General features: G+C 31.9%; 3 protein-coding genes across 7 annotated transcripts; 1 reads left to right on the plus strand and 2 right to left on the minus strand.

Annotated features, from left to right (window-relative positions):
• Nucleotides 1-981: 981 nt before the first annotated feature.
• Nucleotides 982-4,619, plus strand: LOC118040596 (uncharacterized). 5 transcript variants are annotated; one of them, XM_035047567.2, is made up of 3 exons: nucleotides 982-1,201; nucleotides 1,317-1,385; nucleotides 2,658-4,619. In XM_035047567.2, the coding sequence occupies exon 3, from the start codon at nucleotides 2,714-2,716 to the stop codon at nucleotides 4,496-4,498; it is 1,785 nt and encodes a 594-aa protein (XP_034903458.1). In that variant the 5' UTR covers nucleotides 982-1,201; nucleotides 1,317-1,385; nucleotides 2,658-2,713; the 3' UTR covers nucleotides 4,499-4,619. The 5 variants fall into 5 exon arrangements, with proteins under 5 accessions (XP_034903458.1, XP_034903459.1, XP_034903456.1 ...); XM_035047568.2 differs by having other exon boundaries at nucleotides 982-1,197; XM_035047565.2 differs by lacking the exon at nucleotides 1,317-1,385.
• Nucleotides 4,620-11,279: 6,660 nt separating this feature from the next.
• LOC118040562 (late embryogenesis abundant protein At5g17165) lies at nucleotides 11,280-13,882 on the minus strand. Its single transcript, XM_035047523.2, has 2 exons — nucleotides 13,686-13,882; nucleotides 11,280-11,807 (listed from the first exon to the last, which is right to left on the minus strand). Exons 1-2 carry the CDS (start codon nucleotides 13,793-13,795, stop codon nucleotides 11,534-11,536), a joined length of 384 nt encoding a protein of 127 aa, XP_034903414.1. The 5' UTR covers nucleotides 13,796-13,882; the 3' UTR covers nucleotides 11,280-11,533.
• Nucleotides 13,883-20,645: 6,763 nt separating this feature from the next.
• LOC118040561 (uncharacterized) lies at nucleotides 20,646-24,169 on the minus strand. Its single transcript, XM_035047522.2, has 5 exons — nucleotides 23,936-24,169; nucleotides 22,786-23,377; nucleotides 22,130-22,528; nucleotides 21,011-21,981; nucleotides 20,646-20,895 (listed from the first exon to the last, which is right to left on the minus strand). The coding sequence occupies exons 1-5, from the start codon at nucleotides 24,047-24,049 to the stop codon at nucleotides 20,821-20,823; spliced, it is 2,151 nt and encodes a 716-aa protein (XP_034903413.1). The 5' UTR covers nucleotides 24,050-24,169; the 3' UTR covers nucleotides 20,646-20,820.
• Between the last annotated feature and the right edge of the window lie 1,764 nt (nucleotides 24,170-25,933).

Consider the following 25,933-nt stretch of genomic DNA (forward strand, 5'->3'; position numbering starts at 1 on the left):
ATGGAAATAAAGAAGCATTGACAATGATTATTTATCTACTTTAAATAATTACTCATTTATATGTATTGATGTTTGTGTTATCTAAAACTTTAATTTTGACTTTTAATTTAATTTGGTATTTTCTTTGTTATTGGAGGGTTGTTCCAAGTATTTAATCTATTTTCATTTTGTATTAGTTTTGAGTAATTAATCATGAATAAAATTCTCAATTAAAAAATCAATTCAGATTTTCTTTTTTTAACTTAATTTTCTTTCGTCTAATTGAACAATATCAACAACCTTTATTTTCGTGAACAAAATCATGAACCCACCAATGTTTATGATATGTCAGGTGGTATCAGAATCTAGTTTTAAGATGGCTAGGCAAGGTAATGATTATAGAGAACTTATTACAAGGTTTGAGTAGAGAATGGAAGAAATGATTAGGAGCATTTGAATGTTAATTGAAGTTGTTATAAGGGTATGCAAGTCAAAGATCCAACCCCACAAATCCAAAGGGTAACCCATTTATGGCTAAATGAATTTTTATATCAAAATTGAATTGAGAAAATATTAAGGTACCAAATATTTGTAATTTTAAAAGTAGAAGGACTAAATTAAACTTTTTATATGAACTTTAAAACCATCACTTATTTGTGCCCCTTTTACTTTGATCCTTTTTTTTTTATTTAGTCACTAAAATTAATTTAATAGCTCTTAAATTTGATCCTAAAAAATGCAATCATAAAAAAAAAATTTAAGGATCAAATTAAAAAAAAAAATCTTTAACAATAAATCCACAATAAAATATAAAAAAATAAATAATATGTTTTTGCTAAGACCAAAGCGTTTTAGTTTTTTACTTAATAGGAACACACCCCAAGTTGAATGGTTGATAAAAATGGAGCAAATGTAGCCCAAAGCCCAATATTATTTATCGGGCCGAAAACGATAGGGTCCGGAATGAAGGCAGGAAGTAATAACTAGGACCGAAAGCGTTCGAACCGGTTTCTCGATAGTGGAGAAGGATTTGGATGTTATGTTTCTAGGTTTCTCTCCCAGTCCCAGTCGAGAGTCTCTGATTGTCGAGAAAGATTTCGTTTTTCGACAGACTAGTTTTTTTCTTGTTTCCTTTTTTTGCTCAAGGAAATGGATGCCGATAGCAGATATATTATTGGGATTTCATCTCTCCTTTGCTTACTGCAGTAGAAACCCATGGTAGGTAAGTCTTGTCTTTATTAATTTAATATATGTTTTTTTGTTGTTGTGAATTTCTGTTCCCTTGATCTGGTTTGGCATCATTTCTCTAATGTGTTATGAACTGATATTGAATTTAGATTAAGTAGGTTCTTAAAACGGGATTGCAATGTGCCACCCTTAGCATGAAGTGGGAAAGTTTGAAGAAGGTAAAGAAATAATTAGCTAGAGTTTGAAGAAGGTTCAGAAATGATTAATTATGTTTTATTTATATGAACCTCGAAATTCTTTTTTATTATATTTGGATGGGATTTTTGTGCACACGCAGATTAAACATATTGGAAGATGTGAGCTTGTTCTGAAATTGATGATTTTGTGTGAATGTTTTCGAATAAAACATGTATTTTCCTTTTTTTTCCAGAATTGAATTTTAGGCTGGGGAGTGACCTGAATATTCATCTCCAATCTCCATCCATTGCTCTGCATAGTTTCGTTTGTTTCTTCTAAGAAAACTACTAGACTTTGAGATTAATCAAAGTATCCCAAGTTTATTTATTTATTTATACCCTCTGTTATCACGCGGGAACAATTCAATGTTGCAAGTTACCTCTTCGTGGTGCAATGAGCTGATAAAGTTGGTTGACTCTGTTTAAAGCTCCTTTGCGCAAAGTTTATTTGAACCAAACAAAGAAACTTGGGAGACAAATTGAGATGCAAAGAAGTGAATCTTGAATTTCATAATCTTCATTAGATTGTTGGTTTTTAATGCTGACAGTCTTCTCTTTACTGATACTAATTCTTTCCCTTTGATAAATGGGCCATGTCTGGTTGAAAATGTTTTCCTTTAAGTAAACCCTTTGTCATGACAGGATGATTGTAAGTGTTTTTTTGATTCACTAGTGAGGTTGACTTATTCTCATTCCAATTCGGCATTGATTCTCTTTTAATTAAATATCTATTCTCCAAAGGAAAAAACCTTTTTTTTCTCAAAGCCTGAGAAAATTAAGATGCTTGTGTACTCATTTATGGTTTGAAATTATTGTTTAGTTTCATTTTCTCTCGTTTTCCCCTCCACTCTAAATATTATCATCATTTGTTTTCTGCTATTCAGAACTATATTTCTCTTATTTGCCCACCCTCCCAACCCCCCAACACACACAATGGCATAACAAATGAATTTACTTCCCCTTATTTCAAACATCAATATATATATATATATATATATTATATATATTGTAATTTACTTCTGATGCTCAGTATCAACCAGTTCCTTAAAATTCAATTTACATTAATTCTCTGATATGTTTGTTTGTCTGGATGTAAGTTATGCATTCTTCTTTTATGATTTATTTGTGAGTCTTTTTTTTCTATTTTGTTACCTTATTCTTGTCTTTCTATTATGGTATCCATATTTTGTTGAAGGTTTTAGTGCTAGCTGCACTTGAAAAATACAAGTTTGAAATTGGTTATTTTGTATGCAGCATGAGGGGAAGCCTGTCAAGCAAGCAAAGTTGCTTCTCCTCGTTTTAATTGATTCATGGCAGACCGTGCTTTAATTGTGCCTGATACTTCCCTTGCATTGTCAGAACATGCTTTGGCCATCGGACAAGAGTTTCCCAATGTTGAAACTTGCAGAAGAACATTGAAGGATATTGCTATAGCACTGCATTTTGATCTTCGGATAGTGAAATCAGATCGAAGCCGGTTTATAGCCAAATGCTCTAAAGCAGGCTGTCCATGGCGTGTCCATGTTGCAAAATGTCCTGGAGTTCCAACCTTTTCAATTAGAACCTTACATGGAGAGCATACTTGTGAAGGAGTCCACAACCTTCACCATCAGCAAGCATCAGTAGGTTGGGTAGCTAGGTCTGTAGAAGCACGCATTCGGGACAATCCACAATTCAAGCCAAAGGAAATACTGCAAGATATCCGCGACCGGCATGGGGTTGCTGTGTCTTACATGCAAGCTTGGCGTGGGAAGGAGCGCAGCATGGCTGCACTTCATGGAACTTTTGAAGAAGGGTTCCGCCTTCTTCCTGCATATTGTGAGCAGATTAGAAAAAACAACCCAGGAAGCATTGCGTCTGTTTTTGCCACTGGACAAGACAATTGTTTCCAAAGACTTTTTATATCCTACCGTGCATCCATTTATGGCTTTATAAATGCATGCAGGCCTCTTCTGGAACTTGATAGAGCACATCTTAAAGGAAAATATTTGGGTACATTACTTTGTGCTGCAGCTGTTGATGCTAATGATGCATTATTTCCTTTGGCCATTGCCATTGTTGATGTGGAAAATGACGAGAATTGGATGTGGTTTATGTCAGAGTTGCGGAAGCTTCTTGGAGTAAATACAGACAACATGCCTAGACTTACCATACTGTCTGAAAGGCATAAGGGCATTGTAGAGGCAGTTGAAACTCACTTCCCCAGTGCTTTCCATGGATTTTGTCTGCGTTATGTTAGTGAAAACTTCCGTGACACATTTAAGAATTCAAAGTTAGTAAATATTTTCTGGAATGCTGTTTATGCCCTCACAGCAGCTGAATTCGAAAGCAAGATAGCTGAGATGGTAGAGATCTCACAAGATGTTATACCTTGGTTTCAAGACTTCTCTCCCCAACTTTGGGCTGTCGCATATTTTGAGGGCATGAGATTTGGCCATTTTACACTGGGAGTTACTGAATTGTTGTATAATTGGGCTCTTGAATGCCATGAGCTCCCAATTGTACAGATGATGGAGCATATTCGGCTTCAGTTGACATCTTGGTTTAACAATCGTCGTGAAATTGGAATGAGCTGGACCTCAATTCTTGTTCCATCTGCTGAGAAGCGGGTTTTAGAGGCTATTGCAGATGCACCTTGCTATCAAGTACTTCGTGCAAATGAGGTTGAGTTTGAGATTGTGTCGACTGAGCGAACAAATATTGTGGATATTAGCAGTCGTGTCTGCTCATGCCGTCGTTGGCAGCTCAATGGTTTACCTTGTGCGCATGCTGCTGCTGCCCTTATTTCCTGTGGGCAAAATGCTCATGTATTTGCCGAGCCTTGCTTCACTGTTGCAAGATACCGGGAGACATACTCAGAGATGATCAACCCTATTCTTGATAAGTCCCAATGGAGGGAACTGGGTGAGGGAACAGAAGGTGGAGTTGCCAGGGTTGACATCTCAATACGCCCACCCAAAACTCGCCGACCACCTGGCAGGCCAAAAAAGAAGGTTCTTCGTGTAGAAAACTTTAAACGCCCAAAGAGGGTTGTTCAATGTGGTCGCTGTCATATGTTAGGACATTCTCAAAAGAAATGCACAATGCCGAATTAACTAGAAGGTAGCTTCTTACCGTTCCTTTCAGTTAATCTTAATTGCAACTTAACTAGATGTGTTTGTAATCATGATGTATGTTTTACAATTTAATAGCACAATGGCCAAATCCTTTTTGTAATCCACTTTGTCTTGTAAATATGGAGTTACCATTGTGCCTTGGCCAGCTTTGTTTGCTGAGGATAATTTAGTCAATAACTAGGGTGCCCTTATTTTCCGTTTAGTTTTGTTTTCACTTAAAAAAAAAAACCAAACTGAATTTATTTTTAATTCAAAACTGAATTCAGTTGAAATTGATTAATTTTAATTTGGTTCAGTACAGTTTATATAGTTATAAAAAATTTTAAAAAAAACCTATTCAATTTGTATTGGATTTTTTGTGGTTTTTTATAGACTTTTAAAAGCTTTTTTAATTGATGTAAAAATCTTATTTCAATTTACCAATTTTTTTTATCTTATTTTATTTTTAATTGAGCTTTTATTTATTTATTTATTTATTATATTATTATTATTATTATTATTATTATTTTGTAAAGAGATACTCACAATAATGTGAATATACTATCATCCATATCTATCAAGGCAGTGAGATGAAACGAAACGAAACAAAAGTAGTAGTTAGCAACAAAAATAAACAGATAGAATATACAAATAGTAAGATCATTACAATAACTCAAAGATTCAAGTAGCATCTTTACTATACATTTTCTAAATAATAAAATAAAATAAATCCCTCGATTTTTTAATTAGTTATCATATATGTAAATTTTTTTTCATCAAATTCTACAAAATAACAAAATAGACATGCTAGATTAAAAATATGCTAATTAATAAATTATAAAATAAAAGGTGTAAATTTATAAGATAAATTATTTAACTCAAGGTTTTTGTAGGTTTAACTATTATCCATTGCAATTCTAATATCAATTGAAATTGATCAATAATACAATCAATTTTGACAACAAACAAAAGTTTGAAAAATTGATCGAGTATATAGGCATAAGTGCTAAAGGCTAATTTGAAAGCTAATGTCAATACAAGAATAATTAACACATGTTGTGAGACATTTGAAAAGATCTTATATTTTGAAGCATTACGCTTCCACCAATTAAAAATATCAACCTTATCATCATTAGGATCCCTATAAATATCAATCAAATATCTCTCAATCTCATTTCTACTCTCTATATTATCTTTCTCCTCTAAATACTTTTTTCATTGGAGCCAAAGTATTTGCCTTATCATCTACCCTCATGTCATCAATAGTATTAACATTATGTTGATGTTTAGTATCAACCTCCACTTCATCTACTTTCAAATAAAAATCATACAAGCTCATTAAAGTATATCACACCTTATTTGTTAGCAATTGTGTTTTGCCACCATCATACAAGTCATTAAAATAGAGTTTCACACATTTCAACATGAAACGTGAATATAAGATAATAGCCATATATAACAAAAAAAAAATCTATTTTTTTTTCATAACTCCAATACTTCACAAACTTTAACATCATGTTTTTTGTCATTTCACTTAAAAGATTATTTTTAATATTTCTAATCAATTTAATTGAGTGGGAGTTGCTTCGACATAACTCAGTCGACTTCACAGGTTCAAAGGAAAAGGAATCAAAGGGAAAAAAAATAAATAACCAAAAAATAAAAAAAAATATAGGCGTGTAAGTCCAAATGCTACCTAGATGATTTGTAAATCCATGGTTTGGCTTTAAAAAAAATCTAAAGATAATATTTTTAAAAAAAATATTAAAATGTTGATATATTAGATTAACTCAAACTCTAGATAACTCATTAAACTTGTGACCTCAATTATAAACTTGACCAGGTTCAATAATTGTTTTTATTTAATTATATGATAACAAAATATAAATGCCAAATCAAAATGAACCAAATATTTAAAGAAAAATTTGAAGAAAAAAAGGCAATAAAAAAACCCCAACAAGAACCTAATTTCAATGATAAAATTGAAAATATAAAACAAATATTAGGTCAGGTGAGCAAGCTATAATTAAAAGCTCAGATGCTTGGGCATGAGGTAGATCTACATATTTGGGTCATACTTGTTTTTCTCATTTTAAAGGGCAAATGACTTGTTGTCTACCATTATTTTTTATATATAAAAAAAGTGGCAAATAAGTTATCATTGCTAGGTTGCATACCTAGATTTTAGCCACCACTCTGGTGGCCATAAAAATTAGGGTAAGGATCTTTTCGGTTAAAATTCATTTTCAATCCATTCTTAAAAATACCTCTAAAAATCTCCTCAAACCATCTCTTAACCCTAACCACCCTAAAATCACCTAAAAACCACAAATTAGTCAAATACAAAAACTTTAAACCAAGCCCAATGTCCTTTTTTAAGGATATTTAGAGAAAAAAAACCATCATCATCAAATACTTTTTGTCGAATGGAACTCGTTGACACAAAAAATAATGAGTTTCTTTGCCAAAAAATGGCCCACCCAATAATTTTCTCTCTCTTCACAGTTTCAGGTGACTTTCTCTATCTTCTCTTAAAGGCATTGACTAAAAAATAAACAAAATAAACTTTTGAAACAAAATAAAAATTATAGAGATATAGGATTGTGCATATTTTCTCTCTCTCTCTCTCTTACATTTTTTAGTCTTACATCTTTTAATTTGGTGTGTTTAACATAATTTCAAACTTAATTATATCTAATTAAGACTATAGAAGGGTTCAATTGAAAAATGAACTTTTATATATATATATATAGCTATTTATTGTTTATATGAAAAGTGAAGAATATAGGGTTATGTGATATCTATTTGTCAATTATAATGGTGTGGCTTTTCCAAGTCCTCAAGGCTTATAGGACGAAAGTAGACCTTCTCCTTCAACTCTAGATCCTGACTATCATTTACTAAAAGAGACAATGTTTTTGCTAATCTTAGAGATGTGTGTTGTGGCATATCTAAAGACACTAGTTCATGGGTGTAGAGCCCAATAATTATCAAACTGAGGCTTATATAATATGAAAGTTTCTATTGATGGTATTGTCATAAGGTTAAAATTAAAATCCGTCCATCTAGAAGAACTACATGCTATTTTAGAACAAATGAGGATGCACAAGCTAAAAAAAAAAACCCAAAATACATCTTTGGTATGAAAGCAAGAAATTTTTTAGGACTTGTAATATATCAACTAGGTATAGAGTTGGACTAGAATAAAGCATAAGCAATCATGAAAGCACAACCTCCTAAAAAAAAGGAGTTATAAAGCCTTATTAGGAATAATTTCATAAGGAAGTTTATTTCAAATATTGTACGGGAAGATTAAATCTCTTACCAAGTTGTTGAAAGAAAAGAGCTTTGATGAGTTTCAATAAACTATACAGCAACAAATTACTTTTGAAGATATAAAGACTTATCTAGCTTAACCTCCATTATTGACCCTTCAATGCCTGAGAAACCTTTAGGGCTGTACGTTTCAGTAATAGAAGGAATAATTGGTAGCATCTAGCATAAGAAAATAACTTTAGGCATAGATAAATTGTGTATTACCTTGTTCATGTACTCATAAAGGTTAAAGAGTGATATTCATTAATAGATTATGTTTGTCTTTATATTTTTCTTCTGTTAAATTATATTAGTATGTGTTACTAGTTAATATTTATATAATATACAAAAAAAATTTAATTAAATATATGCTATCAAAACCTTTTTTAAGAGATCTTATTAGTAAATGAATATTAACTTCTTTTGCATTCAATTTATATTATATGACACATAAAGGAGGTTAATGGCTGAAATTTACTTGATTTCTTAATTAATCACTTATGCATTAGCATCGATCATGAATTGGAATACGATATCAGTATTATAATAGCAAAACTCGCTCTTTGAATATTATATTTTGATGGACCCCAAACCAATAAAAAAAAAGATAGTGTAGAAGTGTTCATAGTATCCCTAAAAGGTCATTTTGTTTTATTTTATTGCCTTCTTAGATTTCTTTTATTTTCTCTTATTGAATTTTGTTTTTTCATGCGGCAAAGATAAAATAAATTGATCGGATATTTTTTGTATTGTATAAAAGTTGGGTAATGATATTTTTTTTTTATTTGAGGTTGAGTTGAATTTCTTATTAAAACATGTTTGTTTTTGCGTTTCAAAAATGTTTTAAAAAAAAATTTGAAATTTTTTTACATTTGTGTATTATTTTGATGTGATGATATAAAAAATCAGTGTTAAAAATAAAAAAAAATATATTTTTTAAAAACATATTTTAACAAATAACCGTAATGTAATAATATAATAACTAGCATATTGCTCACACTTCGCAGCGAGTTAATAACATTTTTTTTAAAATGTAAAAATATTTGAATTGGGTAAAAATCACGAACTGTATTTGCACCATCACCATCTTCAAATAAATTATTTTCTATAATGGCACCATGAATAGCGCATAGCAGAGCAGCGTCTAATACACTGACAACTAATTTCTTTCCTTTTAATTTGTTTTCTTCGATGATATTTCCAATTTTATTTTTTTCCTCTTTAATTTTTTTTTCTTTTCTCTTTTTGATTTTTTTATATTATAAAGAAGAAATAAATTGACGTGACTTTTTTCATATTTTACAAAAGTTGGGTGATGATAATTTCTTTTTATTTGAGGTTGGCTTAAATTTTTTTATTAAAACATGTTTTTTTTTTTTGTGTTTCAAAAATTCTTTTAAAAAAATTACAAATTTTTTATTTTCTTTTTTATTTCAAATTAATATTTTTTTGATGTTTTTGTATTATTTTCATGTGATGATATAAAAAGTAAATTTTAAAAAGTATATATATTATTATCTCAATACAACCAACACTATTGGGTTTGGCTACGCCGTTTAATTTTATTTTTTATCCTTTTTAGATTTCTTCTCTTTTCTCTTATTGAGTTTATTTTTAAATAGTAAAGAGAAAATTAATTGATGAGATTTTTTTTTATTGTACAAAAATTTGGTGATGATAATTGTTTTTCATTTGAGGTTGGGTTAAATTTCTTATTCAAGCATATTTGTTTTTGCGTTTCAAAAATGCTTTAACAAATATTTGAAAACTTTTTTCTTCCTTTAATTCAAATTAATATTTTTTTATGTTTTTTTTTATTATTTTGATGTGATGATATAAAAAATCAGTGTTACAAATAAAAAATATTATCTCAATATATTTTTTTAAAAAACTTTTTTTAACAAATAACAATTACATAATAATATAATAATTAGCATATTTACTCATGCTTCACAGCAGATCAATAAAATTTTTTTTTTCAAATTTAAATATATTTGAGTTAGGTTAAAAGCACGAAATGTATTTGCATCATCGCCGTTTTTCAAATAAAGTATTTTTTTACAGTAGTAGCATGAATAGTGCACCCAATACACCGCCAACTAATATCTTTCCCTTTAATTTATTTCTATTGAAGATATTTCCAATTTTAATGTTTTCCCCTTTAATTTGTGTAAAGATGAAATAAATTGATGTGAATTTTTTTATATTGTATAAAAGTTGGGAGGTGATAATTGTTTTTCATTTGAGGTTAGGTTGAATTTTTTTTTATCAAAGCATGTTTATTTTTTGCGTTTAAAAAATGCTTTAAAAATCATTTGATTTTTTTTGTTTTACTTTTTTCTTTAATTCAAATTAATATTTTTGATGTTTGTGCATTATTTTTTGATGTGATTATATAAAAAATAAGTGTTAAAAAAAATTTATCTCAATATATATATATTTTTTAAAAAAATATTTTAACAAATAACAATTACGTAATAATATAATAACTTGCATATTCATTTGCACTCTGCAACGGGTCAATAACATTTTTTTTTTAAAATGTAAAAATGCTTGAAGTTGGGTTAAAAACACGGAATGTATTTGCATATCACCATCTTCAAATAAATTGTTTTCTACAATAGCACCATGAACAACGCATAACAAAGCAACACTCAATACACCAACAACTAATTTTTTTCTTTTAATTTGTTCTCTTTTTTTTTTTCTCTTATTGAATTGTTTTTCATACTATAAAGAGAAAATAAATTGAGATGACATTTTTTATATTATACAAAAAATTGGTGATGATATTTTTTTTTTCATTTGAGGTTGGTTAAATTTTCTTATTAAAACCTGTTTGTTTTTGTGTTTTTTAAAATTTTTTTCTTCAAATTAATATTTTTTGCTATTGGATATGACTCGCGGCCAAACCCTATAGCATTGGGGTATAGCTCTGTTGCCAAACTTGATAGCATTGAGGTCTAGTTCTGCCGCCAAACCCAAGGCATGGGTCTAGTTGGTATCACAAGACTCATTTGCCTTGCTCACCAGACTGAAGGATATTCGGTTTGGTTTCGCAACAAGACCCAATTATATTTGAGTTTGACTCCACCACCAGACTCAGTAACTTTGGATCTAATCATCATCACGTCATAGGTGTGTTACTTTGTTTTTTTTGTCAAAAAAATGCTACTAGAGACGTCATTCTTACTGTTTTTTAGTCAAATATTATTAGAGTTGGTTTAATAAAACCCAATAACGTTATGCTACTACCAAAGTGCTAATCGGAAACTCAACTTTCATTCAAAATCTGAGTTGACATAATTGAAGATGAAGAGATTAATTGAAAACTGGTCCCATGACATGATGACGAGATTAAAAGTTCTTGTAGATATCTTTTCATACTATATATTTATTTTTTACATTTTTCTATTTATTGAAATAAACAAAAAAAACTAACTGAAGAGGAAAATCGACTAAATAATTAGTTTTTAAATTATTGCTATTATTATTATGGAGAATAACCACCCAATTATAGAACAGCACGTAGGTAGAAACGTAGCCAACAAGCATACAGACGTTACTCAAATCACAACTACTACGCATGTCTAGGTCTGCATTTGACCAGCTAGTTCCACTCCGGGGATAATTACAGCACATCAGCACATACCATGAAGATTAGGTTTGTAATAATTCACACTGAGGAGGCACGCTCCTCTGCTTTGGATAGATTATCTGTCAATTAAGACGGTGTGGCTTCTCCAGGTCCTCAAGGCTGGTGGGGCGGAACCACGCCTTCTCCTCCAACACTGGGTCCTGACCACCGTCTCCCACGGAGGCACTGTCCCCGCTGATCTCAGAGAGGTGCTGCTCAGTCGCAGGCCCAAAGACACCGGTTCGCGGGTGTGGAGCCCAGTACTTGTCGGACTGGGGCTTGATCACATCATCCGGCACCACATTCGGACGCAACTCATCATCCGGGTTCTTGTCGTACACCGATGTGTGAGCACCCCTGCCGCAATATCAACGTCAGCATTGATTCACATAAACTATAATTAGAGCAATAAACGGAGTCCAATAACGAGAAAGTTCAAGTTGGGATCTAGCTAGTAGCAGCAGTCAGCAGCAATTCTCATAAAATGTGATGAATTATAACCTCAGAAAACTCAGTTGAGTTCTAAACCTATAAATTCTATCGATTAAGCCCCAATATTTTAAAAAGCATTTGATTGAATGTTCATTAATTTTCCCACCTGATTCTTTTTAAAAGCATCGCAGTTTTGGTGTATAAAATAATATTCACCAAAACTATTAAAAGAAATTGGTAAAGGAAAACAATTGGAAAATGCAGGGAACACTTGGTGTCTGGTAATTAAGAAAGAATAAAAGATTACTTCTGATTAGAGTAACCTGGCCAAGTATCTTAAGGCTTCCTTACGGGTTCGAGAAGTAACTCTTTTAACTTGAAGCATTGTAATTTAATCGGTTTGATATATAAAAAAATATAAGTTAGCTTTTTTGTATTAGAAAAAAGTCATTCGAGCAATAATAAGATAAGTTGAATAGACATTAACACTTTGTTTTTTTGTATTTATTGAGATATAAATGGTTCTCAAATACACACACAGACTTTTTAATTTATATTTATAATTGGATTTAAAATAAAAAATAAAAAGCTTTTATATTTATTTGTTTTTTTAAAAATAATAATAAATAAATAAAAACAAATCAAATAACTAATACCGCGTAAATGGGAGAGGTGGTGGCCTCGCCATGTGACAATTACATGGGTAGGCGCGGATTAATAAAAACTAATTAAGCAGCTTCCAGAATGGGGGGACAACGATATGACCCTTGAAAGTCACGTGACTCCAATAGATAACGATAAGTAACCCACAAATTCTTTCTAGTGAATAAAAACACTAGAAAACTTCTGCATAAGTTGACAAAGCAATCCCTTAAAATATTTATGTCACACTCAGACTCCCTCTGGATCGTCATGTTTACCGACAGATTTTCTCTAAGGAAGGTGGATCTCGAGGAGCTTTGCCGTAAGCAAACAAGGAGGACTGGGCTTTCGAAGAGTTTTAGCATGTGCCAAGCAATTATTATTACTTGAGAATGAATTTTTTAGATATTATTTGCTTGATTCTGTGTGTATTTAATATTATGATAGTTTTTGTTATTGTGATTTTAAAATATTCATTTAAATTTTTAAAAAAATTCATTAGGTTCATTTATGGGTTGTCTCCAGGAACCCCAAGGACATAGTTTCACTCGATCACTCTCATAAAGTTTGAAGATCCATGCGGTTTCTCCCTTTCATCCAAGCTATTTGTGAATTGAGAAATATAATATATATAAAAAAAAAACCAAGGTATTATTCTGATTGAAGAACAAAATCACTTCAAACAAAATTAAAATGCTACGAGTAATATGAAGAATTTTTAAAAATAATTAATAAGATTTTATTAGTTATTTCTTGAAAAAAAAATATATATCTCTACTTAGAATATAATTTCTTTCTTTCACTTGTATCTATTATATCTTCTTCACCTATGATCTCTTTGAGTAATATTTGGGATGCTAAAACTTTTTACAAAGTTTTTGTTATTAACATTCCATGAGAATTTGATATTTTTTAATTCTATTGTCTAGCACCATAACACCAGTAAGAGACTATCGAGCTTTCTTTGGGAGAAAATGCATCAACGCTATCGCATACATACATAGACAATCACAATAATCAAGACTTTCGAGCAGAGAAGAAACAATATATCTTGAAGATTATTAATCTCAGGGAGTGGAATCGGCAGAGCTAAGCTATTTAAACATGAATTAAACTGATGATCAAAACTTCTATGATCAAGAAGAAAAGGTCAAATCAAACCTGAGAAACGGAGTGTTGGAAACAGCGAAAGAGCGAGTAGAGTTGGGAGTCCAGATCTGGTTGACTACTCGCTTCCCCAAGATGCCAGTGTTCTTGAAATTGGCTGCCATACAAATTGCAGAAGATCTGAGAGAGATTGAGAGAGATACTTGTAATCCTGAGAGAAGCACAAGTGGTTGATGGCTCTCTATCCATTGCAGTTGATCTTTATATACACAGACAGGACAGAGAGAGCATCATCCAACGGAAGGGATAGAGTATAATGTTTTTCGGTCCCTGCTCTTTGCATTTGCTTATAAATAATCCTTCATGTTTGCATTTTCGCTCGTGAAAAATTGCTATTTTGGCACGCCGAGCTTGGTGGTTTGAAAGCAAAATTACTCCTCCTTCCATTATGTTATGTTAAGCTTTCCGTCTAGTTTAATTTAATCTAACCATATGGTTTAGATTTTTTGTGGTAGAAAAGGAAACTTTCAATTTAATTTTATTGTTACCATTGAGTTTTTACATTAAAAGACCACATTTTTTTGTTATGCTAGTTTTTTTTTAACTCAATTTTTTGTGCTATGAAAGACTCCAGATCTATAGATAGGGTGTTAACTTTAGTTTAATATGTTTTATAGTCAATCGATTGGTTACACGTGACATTATTATATTCATATAAATATATAGTTATTATTAATAAAGACTTGATGTATCCTTGATATTCATGTAATGTTAGATTAATAAATATAGAGTAAAGATAAAGTCCATGAGATAAAAATATTTTGCAAAGAAAATTATAAAGTTGTTATAATTATAAAATTTGTATTGTATCAAAACATTGTTCATGGTCGATGCTCTCATAAATACCGGACATTCATTAGATCAGTAAAGATTGTTATATATTATGTTCTTTCCTTTATGAAAGGAAGCAGTTGGTCTCATAACATGAGGTATAAGGGATACGTAGAACTAATATTTAGGTGCTGGTTATAAAACATGTACACTAAACAGGCCCGCATAAGAATTTCAAATGAAGAGATTACCTATGTCTATGAAAAGGCTTGTGTGATGGTTGTGTAAGTGATACTTAGATTTAAGATCACTAAGTCATCTTATATAGAGAATCTTATGTTTTGATCATATTACATGCTATCTTAATTGAGGTAACGAAAAGGTAAATATTGGATATAACATGAACTATATAAAGGTACTTGAGTCATTAAGGGAGGATTCATCACCCTAGATGAATTAGAGAAAATGTTTCATATGTTCTCAAATAGTATTGAATGTGAAATCCTTAGCTAATATAAAATGAGATTTAAAAAAAGTTTCAAATCTTATTCAAACGATCGATGATTATTATGCATAGAACAAACATGATTTAACATGGTAGACATACTACATGCTTTAATGTTAAATCAGAATATTATCAATGAAAAGTTATTAAATACACTGAGAAACCAATAACTAAAATGTTAAGTCAAACAACTAATGACTTTTCTAATATTTGGGGGATCATGAAACGTTGTTACACAATGCACCCGATCTTTAAATATAAATTAATCAATTATTTAATTGATAATAAATTAATTTGTTTAATTTTATTTAATTATAAATTATTATTTATATTTGGGCCAACATATTATAAATATAATGGGTCACACACATTAAAAACCATTAGTTGAAAATTAAACTAAGATGACTTAATTAAGTATGACTTGATTAAAATATATTTTTAGAAATTAAATACTAGAATATAATTAATATAGAGATTATATTTCTAATCTAGAAAAATCAAGTAAGGACTTGATTGAGTTAATTTTTAAAATTTTCTTGAATTAATATATGGATATTATTTAGGGGTCAAATTGATATTTTATCAATTTATAAGGTTTTTAAAATCTCTCTATAAATAGTAAGTCATACCTCTTATTTTTTTAAGAGGTTTTTTGTTAGATAGAAAAATTATGTAAACACAAAATTAAAGTTAGCATTCTAGACATACTAATCCCTCTCTTCTAAATAGGATTTTAGGAGATTTCTTACTGGTGGTTCATATGAATTATCGTTGGAGGTCGGGTAATTAGACGACTTGTGATTTGCGACAACCTAGCCTTTAAATAATTATTCAAAGCCAAAGAAGATAAGATCTTCAAGTAATAAATCTCTAAACAACTTTAGATCTGTCTAACGAGATCATAGGGACTCAAATAATTTTGTATCATAGTTTTCGCTATGTGTATTATATTCGGGAACCTAACATTAGCCCAATCGAACATGAGTCTGGCAAGATGTCAAACCCAACCTACTTTAGTTCAACCTTAAGTAGAGCCCAAGTCACCATGGGTCTAGTGAGATTACATACTCAACATATTTGGATTCATTCATGAGCTAACCTTAAGTCTCTATGGGTTTGACGAGATACTTGACTCAATATACTTGAGTTCAATCATGAGTTAAGTCCAATTCATTATAGGTTTGGCAAGATGTAGAGCCCATTTCCTCCTGGTTTGGTTATATACCCAATCTAGTTGGACTTAGAAATCCATGTTAGAACCATATGGTTTTATCTACATGAATTGTTCATGTAGGAGGTAATTATATCCATATATCTATATATTTATTAAAGGTCTCTCAAGGGGTCTATAATATTTTCCTTTTAATTAATTATGTGTAACGAATATTTATCTCTCATTAATGTCATCAGAAGCTAAGGACTTTCTAGTCTTTTCTTTTCCTAAAGATGACAAGATTTAAGGGTTATAAATGCCCATTGACATAAGTAAAATGTTGACAACTTTTTCTACTCTAAAAGTTCATTTATTTCAAGAGCATTGATCAAATAAAAAAACAAGAACAAAGACTATTGTTCTTAGAATTTAAGACTCTTTCTTTGATTTATTGTCTTTCCAATTAAAGTTACTAATTTTATTATCGGAGGGTCTTTAAGTCTCATCTATAGGGTTTTTTTTTTACAAGTACTAAGACTTCTATTGTTGATCTTGTACTTCCCAAGCTAAGGAGAAGGAAATTAATGGTGTGAATATTTGATTAATCACTATCCAATACTAAATAACTTGTTCCTTGGACATATTGTTCCATTAAACTATCTACAATTCCATCACGTATGAAATACATCCGACAAGGACTACAGTTTTTTTGGTTTCTTAATCATGCAAAAACATCAGGTAAAAATAATCAAGAATAAAATTAGGATTGCGATCAAATTCTGCAAATGCTATGTTATCAAGCGATCTCTGTCTAATATATGTAGTATCATTAAATAATGTTCAACACTAGTTTTTCGAATAAAACACAATTAAAAAATAAAAATAAATTTTATTTTTTATTTTACTAAGTCAGACCTGATTCAATGCATTTTAAGTTTTAAACCAGAATTGGTCCGGTCGAACCAGAATAGTAGAGCTGGCTACACTACATGAATAGTATATGCTACACTGTTCATGCTAATTAATTAGCATGAACAGTGTGCAAGAAGCAACATTTTGCTGCTTTTCCTTTCCCTGCGTCTCAGATGCAAAATTATGTGGGATCCATACACAGTAAACTGTGTTTTTTTTTTTTTCTTAACCAAACAAGTTGCATCTACGTTTTAAACAAAACACAAACATAACCTCGTTAACAAACATACTCTAAATAACTTGTTCCTTGGACAAACTGGATTTTAGGGCTTCATCAGTTTTGATTAAATTAAGTGGATGTCAATGTTGTAACACAATGATGTGAGTTTTAATAAAGATAATACATGTGAGCAATCAAATATTTTAATATAACTTTTAATGTGTGTTTGACAATGTAATGTAGTGTATTTCTTCAAAAATACTTTTTAATTAAAAATAAATCAAAATAATTTTTTCATATTAGCACGTGAAAATCATTAAAAATTCTAATAATATATTAATTTGATATTTTTTTAAAATAAAAAATAATTTGAAAAACATGATGACTTCATTACCAAACAAGCCTATCTAATAAAGCTTAACCATGGCGGACTTGATGTGTAAACAACGTGTCAAAATTGCAATTATTAAAGAGACAAAGGTCTACAAGAATGTCAAGGGACTTATTATTAGGCTTTCAAAGAAGTATTACGAAGAATAATTTATGTTCAAAATAAAGGGACTAAAGAATAATATGTATGGTTTGGTCATTGGTGCGTGTCTTTACCCAACCTTCCTCCCAACAACACCTCTCTCTCTCTCTCTCTCTCTCTCTCTCTGGTCGCCGTCCCCACTCCCCACCTCACTCCGGACTCCCCCGTCCCGTACGCGTTCTTGTACCGTCAGCTAATGCTTCCATCGTTCAAAGGATTTGTTTTTGTTTTATGCGAATATCGAAAATCGAATATTCTGCACTCTTTCTTGTAAGTGATATTACTGCCTTGAATTTGACATGGAACCGCCTTATTCATGCCAAATGGCTCCCTCATATGTGTTTTAAAATCATGTTTTGATAATTAACTTATGAACCGTTTACTATTTCTAGCCGATCGACCCTTCTTTTAAAGTTACGATCTGACCGTTCTTTTAAAGTTATTTTAAAAAAATAAATTATTTTTTTTAAAAATTATTTTGATATATTAATTTTAAAAAATAAAAAATTATTTTGAAAAAAAAATCTTTATTCAAGCAGTTAGTGGCATTTCCAAATTATTCATGTCTTGGTTTGTTTTCTAAAAGTCACGAGTTCGAGTTCCATAAATTTCAAAATCACTGTAAATTTACATAGTCGTTAATTTCAGAACCCGTGGGATTAATTGAGGTGCGAATATATTGACCCAGGACACCCACGTTAATAAAAAAAAAAGATGATATGAAGAAAGAATAATAAATTCTTGTCTATTATGGTTTAAAAGATTTGTAGTCACCACTTAGTATTTTTATCACAAAGAATTTTAATTGATCTTCAGAATCTAGATAAGAGATGAATCATCACTTTATTAAGTACGTTGTATTGTGTATTTGTTTGTTTATTTCTTTGTAGAAATGATAATATTACCCATAATACACCTTAACTTAAGTGAGTTGTATTGTATATTTATTTGTTTATTTCTAAGGTCTTGTTGTATTTTTTTAATTATTAGATGTTTATTTGTCAAAGTAGATTCCACTTTAGTAAGATAGATCACCACTTTACAGAAAATACTTTTTTGAAAATCAATTTTTTTTTTTACTATAAATTATTTTTTATTGACTAACTTTTATAATAAAAAATAAATATAAAATATAATTTTTTAAAAACTACTTTTGGAATAAACAAATATCCCTACCAAAAAAACAAATTTCAGTTTTGTGTCTTAGACTTTAAAGGCTCAGCCTAGACTGAGTTTCCCAGCCTAGCACAAGGTCCCAGTTAAAACCCAAATATATCAGCCCACTCATACCTGAAGAAACGTGGGCTTTCTCCAAAGAAGGCCCACCGGCTTGAATACAAACAAAAGAATAAGCCCAAAGAATGCAAAAGGCACAACCCACATGCAAATCTGGCCCACACTCCCAAGTGCATACGCTAAGGTGAGGCAGAAGAGCAGGAGCAGTGCACGTTAGTGGCTTGCATTTAAAGAAAGAAAGAAAAAAAATAAAATTGTGCTCATGCTGGCAAAAGACTGAACATCCATGGCTCTCTTCTTTCTTTCCTCTTAGTTAAAAAACTTGTCCTCCTCTCATGTGGAAAGGTAAACACAAACCCACGCTACAGAGCATGAAAATAAAACCAAAAGAGATAACCTTGTTTATAACCCCAATTTTGTATACAATTCCTGGGTTTGAATCGAGAGGTAAGCAAGGTTTAACGCATCATAAGAGAAAGGAACCCAGATCGCCGTGGTTTAGGAGCGAAGGGAAGGAAGGGAGATAGAATAGTTATACCTGTAGTGCCAACTGGATCTGCTATCTTAACAATCTTCAAGTGACAGACCTGTGATTGAATCTTGAAAAAACTGTAGAAGACTTAGATGATTGATTCTATTGTTTTCTTTTCCTCTTTCTACGCACTCAACAAAGTTGACAATGGCCAACCGCAACTTGCTACCACTGCGTATGCTTTCCTTTCGTTATTATTTCCTTCCACAAATCCATGCTCTTCTTCGATGAAAGAGAACTGTTGATGCTATTGTCTTCCTCTGGTCATGGTAGTACTGTCACAGGATGCACGCCATCCAAGCAAGAACTTGGATTCAACATAGAGAAGTGTTGGCGTGGCCAAATTTGTAAGGACGGGGCCTGGATTTGTGGCAAGAGAGGGGGTACTTTTTTGCAATAAAGGAAAAAGAGGAAGAAGAAAGGGAGGGGGCGATGAGGGTGCTCTCGATTACAATACTTCTATATTTACCCGTGAAATTTTCGATAAACAACTAGTGATGAAATACGTCCCTCGCCGGAAAATAATGATGTGTCTTTTTATCGACAGAATCATCCATATATATTTTTTATTTTTTTTATTTTGTTGGCAGTTCCAGATAATTACCGAAGAAAAATTTTTAGTCAATAATTTCTTTGGAATTTGCTGACGGATATCATCATTGGAAATGACCAACATAAAGATTCTTAACCTCTGCTTAATTGAGGACTTCTACACCCAATTCAAAACATTGAAACCCTAGTCCGGAACAAACATGAAACAACCGTCATTTGACAAAAAGCTTGGGTGTTTGCAAATGGGTGGTCTTCGTCCATTGAAGAGGTGATTAGAGAGAGAGAATCAACAGTTTCATATATAAATGCTTCCTGGAAGTGCCAAATGAGAAGATAGCGCGATCCAGAGTTCATATATTTTGGAGCCCTTCAAGAAACCTTGAATTGATATCTATTTTTACATAAATAAATATTTATCAAAATCTTGCAGACAGACGACTGATGTGCACACAGAAATGGGAGCGCTGCCAGGCCCAAAATGTTGTGAATATGTATGTGCACACTCTTTCCGTCAATTTTTCTGTTGATGATGAAAAGGAAATAAAAATAAAAAAACTTGCAGACAGACGTCTTTTATTAAAATTGTCATTCAACAAAATGTTGCAGTAAGCCAGCCTATAACAGGACCGGAAAAAAAAAAAAGACTGGATTAAAGTTCAAAATTTGACAAATATTTCATTTCGCTCAAATTTCCGAGACAAGAAGGCCAGAAGGTGTCACTTCAGTTCTTCAGCACCATGCCTGCGATTCTCATCAGCCAGTGTCTGTAAGGCCAGTCTTGTCTTTCCCACCTGTGTTGTTGATCATTTAACAAGAGAGATGCCGCATGAATGGTTGTTGACTAGCTTGAAAATACTTGAAAAATATAATACTAATAAGAAAACAGAAAAAGGAAAAACCCTATACCTTTGTGTCATTGTCTTCTTCACTGTTCTTGTTGTTGGCTATCTGTAGTTTTTCTTTCATCATCTTTCTCAGCTGCCTTAGACTGAATTCATCCAATATCTTCTCACCAATGACCTTGTTATTTTCCTTTTCTTTATGAGGCTCCATTTTTTTGCCACCGTCGTCGTCAATGTTCTCCTTGTTGATGGCATCGATCATTTGCCAACTTGTTGGCTGTTTCTTAGTTGAAGATTTCTTTGGAACTAACTCAGTTGGACGAGGAAACTGACCCTGAAGAGTGTCATCTGCAAAGGGTGATAAGCCTGTTTGGCCTGTGATTGCACCAGCAACCAAGGGTTGACAGGGGGAAGATGGAGTCTTGTCCAATGCTGGAAATGGAGCCATGGCGAATTCTTCTTGTGACATTACAGTAATATCAACCAAATTCTCTGCACTGCTATGATCGTGCACCTTGTGCAATAGGATTTTACCTGAATCATTGTCAGATGCCAAAGTATTTGTTTGATTTACATATCCTGGAGTCTCATTTGAAACACAAGAAGATGCGTGCCATTCATGGGTTTTCATGTCAATTTCTTCAGCTTCCATCACATGGATTTCAACAAGTGCTTCATTCTCGCACTTAAACGAGATATCCTTGAAGGGTGCCACAAGATTACTAGTGACAAAATGATCTGGAAACTTACTAGTTGAAGAAGACCCGGTTACTGAATGGCAACTTTCAGCTTCATGTCTGCTTTCTGACTTCTGATTGCTAGCATCTTCAGGAACTATTTCTACTTCACCATTTTCATTAGCTTCATCTGATTGATTGCTATCAGACTCTCCCTCAATTGCAAAGTTTGACTGGAGATCATCATTGTCATGATGCTGCTTATCTTCTTTTGAAATCATTTCAGAGTTTTTATCCACAAATTCAGATACTTCGAGAGTTGGTGAATCTGAAACCATAAATCCAGACTTCACAGTGCCTGTAGAAATCAGAGCATTTAGTCCCGTAAGGCTCTGACCATTCAAGAAACTTCAAAGAAGCACAGAACAATAAATGGCCATGAAAAACAAATTGTGAATAAGAATGATTAGTTATTTTTATATTGAAGAAGCATAAAATCAAATTACCCTTCTCGTAGATTGGTTCCTGGTTGATCGGTACTGCCTTATCTGATCTTTCAACTAGAATAGGATTTGATTTCTCGGAACTCTCATTCATGCCTTCCAATTTTGGATAGCAGTGATCCATTTCACAGTCATTATTCTTGTTATCCTCTTCAAGTTCGTTGGTCATTTCACTTTCATTGTCTAATAAAATAACTTTAGAATTATCACAATTCTCAGAACCTATTTCCTGTTTTGCATTGCACTCTTCAACTTCACAGACATCAGTGTTGCTCTCCTCTTGAGGTTCATGCTTGATTTCCCTTTTATCCTCCAGTGAATGACCTAGGTTTTGGCATGAAACCGCTTCTGTATCAATGGTTTTCTCTGAACTCTTTTCGGGTACTGTCAGCAAATCAGATCCTGCACAAGATGACTGATGTTAGAGCTCAAGAAAACCAAAATCCAGCAAAAAAGTTCCTAGTCCAAGTTGTTGTTCTAATTCCTAGTATATTGTTCTCATATTGCATAAAATTTGTTTCCCAATAAACCTTACACCAAGAACTGCTTTGATGCAAAATGAAAAACTTTCAATTATATGTGCTGTTTCCCCCCCCCCAACATTTTCTGGCAATCAAACACAGAAAATATTGATCATGGATAATTACAAAAATACTTACCAGAGTACTCTTCCTTCATTACAACATCATCAATCTCCTTGCACAAGTCATCCATCTTCAATGGCCCGACACTCCCTTTCTCCTTTAAGCTCATCCCTCCCATGCTCCTCTCCAACAATCTTAATGATTGCCTCGTGCTGTATACCCTCTGAACTGATACTTCTTCCTTCTGGGCCTCTACTTTCCTCCTAGCCGAAACAGCTGGAGCCATTCTCCGGCAACTATTTGCTGCTGGTGTCTTTGGTACATTGTTTTTCTGTTGGTCCTCAGCAATTTCAATCTTTTTAGTCTCCATTTTCCGCCGAGCAGAAGTTGCTGAAATCCTGTTGCGGCTTGCTGGCATTGCTGGAGTCTCTGGATGATTTGCATTTTTGTTCTCTTGATCACCATCCCCCCCAATAACCCTTCTTCTTGTTGTGCAAGGAGTGCGAGTCAAGGGTTTTTGTGAGCTTTCAGGCTCGATGCGAAGAGGCTTTTTCCGAGTCGAGGTTCTACAAGAAGTTTGAAGAATTTCATTTGATCCAGATTTCTCCGGGGATTGCTGTGAATCGGATTTGGGCGGCGCATTGGTGAACTCGTCAAGTCCTTCCACCTGAAAAACATAAGTAAAATCTTTGAGAATCCAAAACTATTCCTTTCAATTTATAGCTAATAGTAAGACTAAATTGGTTTTAGAGTGAAGAAGAATGACATATAAAGTTCATGAGAGAGAAAGCTTGGGGATTTTATGAATTCAATTGAGTCATTCTTTGATTTCTGAGAAATGTAATTGGTATCTCTTTATTAAAGTTATGGGTCTCTCTTATTTCATTAGATTTCTTCACTCTGATCGCCGGTAGCCAAACAAGATATTGAAAACAAGTATTCAACAATCTTTGTTATTGTTTGGATACTGCACAAGCATGAACGTTTACGTTTTTTTTCCCCCAATGGCTTACTCAAAGAGTGCCTTCCAGCTATATGAAACAAATCAATAGCAGTAAAATCTAGAAAAATCTCATATGGTTATGGCTGTTCTTGAATATTTCAAGAAAGTTTGCTCGCTCATTGAAAGAATTAGATCCGGAAAATTAAAAAAAATTCGTTGAATACAGGAAAGAATATGAAATGGGCTGTTAAAGAATTTCAAGGAAAAGGTTATATTACGTACCTTGTCAAGAACTTTGAGGGCATCGGCCATGGAGATATTGGTCATGTTAGCAGGGATCTTGTTCTTCTTGCAGAGAGCTTGGAGATCTTTCCTTGAAAGACTGTGGAAATCCATCTTTGAATTGATAATGAAAGTGAAAATGAAAAACAAGATGTTTTTTCTTTTGCTGTGGGCGGCTGGCTGCTATCGAGAGAGAAGAACAATGGCTATATAGTTGTCTTGGGGGACTCTGGCCACAGAGGAACGTTGGAAATCCAAAAAAGAAACCCTAGAGCATATGACCGTTGGAGCGTCAATTTGAAATTTGAATTCTGTCTGATTTTTTAGGCAAGTAAAGTATAAATTAATAGCTCTCGTTTTTGCAAAAAGAATAAATAGTCTCTCTAGTTTAAAACCTTAATTAATTAGACCCTTGACCAGTTTAACCATACTTAATTTAATATTTTTTTATTTAAAAATATATTCTTTTCATATTGATCTTTTCATATTTTTTTACTTATTTTTTCATAATTATTAAAATAAATAATATTAAAATAAAATAAATTGAAAAAAAAATGAAATTGGTGAAAGGGACTTATAAATTAGTTTTTAAAAACTATTTATTTTACCAAATTAGAGGAATTAATTTATTTATATCTAACAAATGTCTTATATATTTTACTATAATCTAAAAAAATCATAAGATTCTATCAATTTTTGTTGCTGTTAGCATACCATACGTTCTCACTGAATGTAAATGCTTTAAATAAAAACAAAATATAATTTTCCAATTGATCATGATTTTCTTGACAAATTAAATTTTACCAAAGACATTAAGGCCTTGTTTGTTTCCCGGAAAGTAGTTTCCGGGAAACCATTTTCCAAACTTTCCTGTGTTTGTTTGTCATTAGGAAAGTTGGTCAACGGAAAACAATTTCCGGTCAGCGGAAAACACTTTCCGGTCACCGGAAAACACTTTCCGGTCAATTTTAGTCAAAAAAAAAATTGACTTGGTTTTCAGGAAAGTGTTTCCTTTTAGCTGTGTTTGTTTTTCAGAAAGTGGTTTCAAAGCACTTTCCAAACTTTCTTGTGTTTGTTTTGCTAATAGGAAAGTAATTTTCCAGTAAAAGGAAAATCAAAACTGGCAACAAAAAATAAAACTTTTGAAAAATTTGACAATTTTTATTTGCTAAGATATTTATTGACTATTTTGCAATTATTATTAATTTAAAAATTTATGAAATTACAATTTTTCTCATTCAAAAATAATTGATAAGGGTGTAAATTATTATGGAAACTTGAAAGAAATTCATAATAGAAATACTATTTGATGCAACAAAATAAGAAAAACTCTATTTGTAATCATGTAAGGTCTACGAAACTAAATCATGTGATCACGTAATCCACAACGAAATTGAAAATCATCCTGAGAAAGCCGGATATTAAGTTTGAATACCACGCAGAGGTAACTTTGTATCTGATAATTAAAGATATTGAAGAAAAAAACTTGGACCTAGAGATAACTGTGTACCTAAAGACCCTAAGTATATCGATGACGCTTCAAAGCTAGTTAATTTTTGATAAATCGGTATAATATCTTTGTTCCTGTAAAGTAAAACAGTTAATCTTCAATAAGTCACTTAATCTTTGCAACACACAAAACAAAGGAAAAATCTTATCTGTTCAAATCATCATAGCAGTCGAAACTTGCATCCATAAAAACAATATATAATGTATAGTGCCCTCTAAATAACTCTAATGAATTTCCTTTTGGGTTGCAATCAAATGAGTCTTAACTAGTAATTACTAACACAAGTCTAATATTAAAACAAACCCTAAAAAAATATTTAATGGCACAAAACAAACTCAATTTAAAATGAAGTCCAAAGCTAATAACATTCAACACTAAAAGAAATAAATCAATCAATCAAAACATCATAAAACAAAGTTTTCTTGCTTAAAATCCTCATGCATGGCTAAAACTTCCCCTTTTCTTTCCTTGGAGGCTTCGTTAAAACT

Source organism: Populus alba, chromosome 13, assembly GCF_005239225.2.
Source record: "Populus alba chromosome 13, ASM523922v2, whole genome shotgun sequence".
In the NCBI taxonomy this organism is placed as follows: domain Eukaryota; kingdom Viridiplantae; phylum Streptophyta; class Magnoliopsida; order Malpighiales; family Salicaceae; genus Populus; species Populus alba.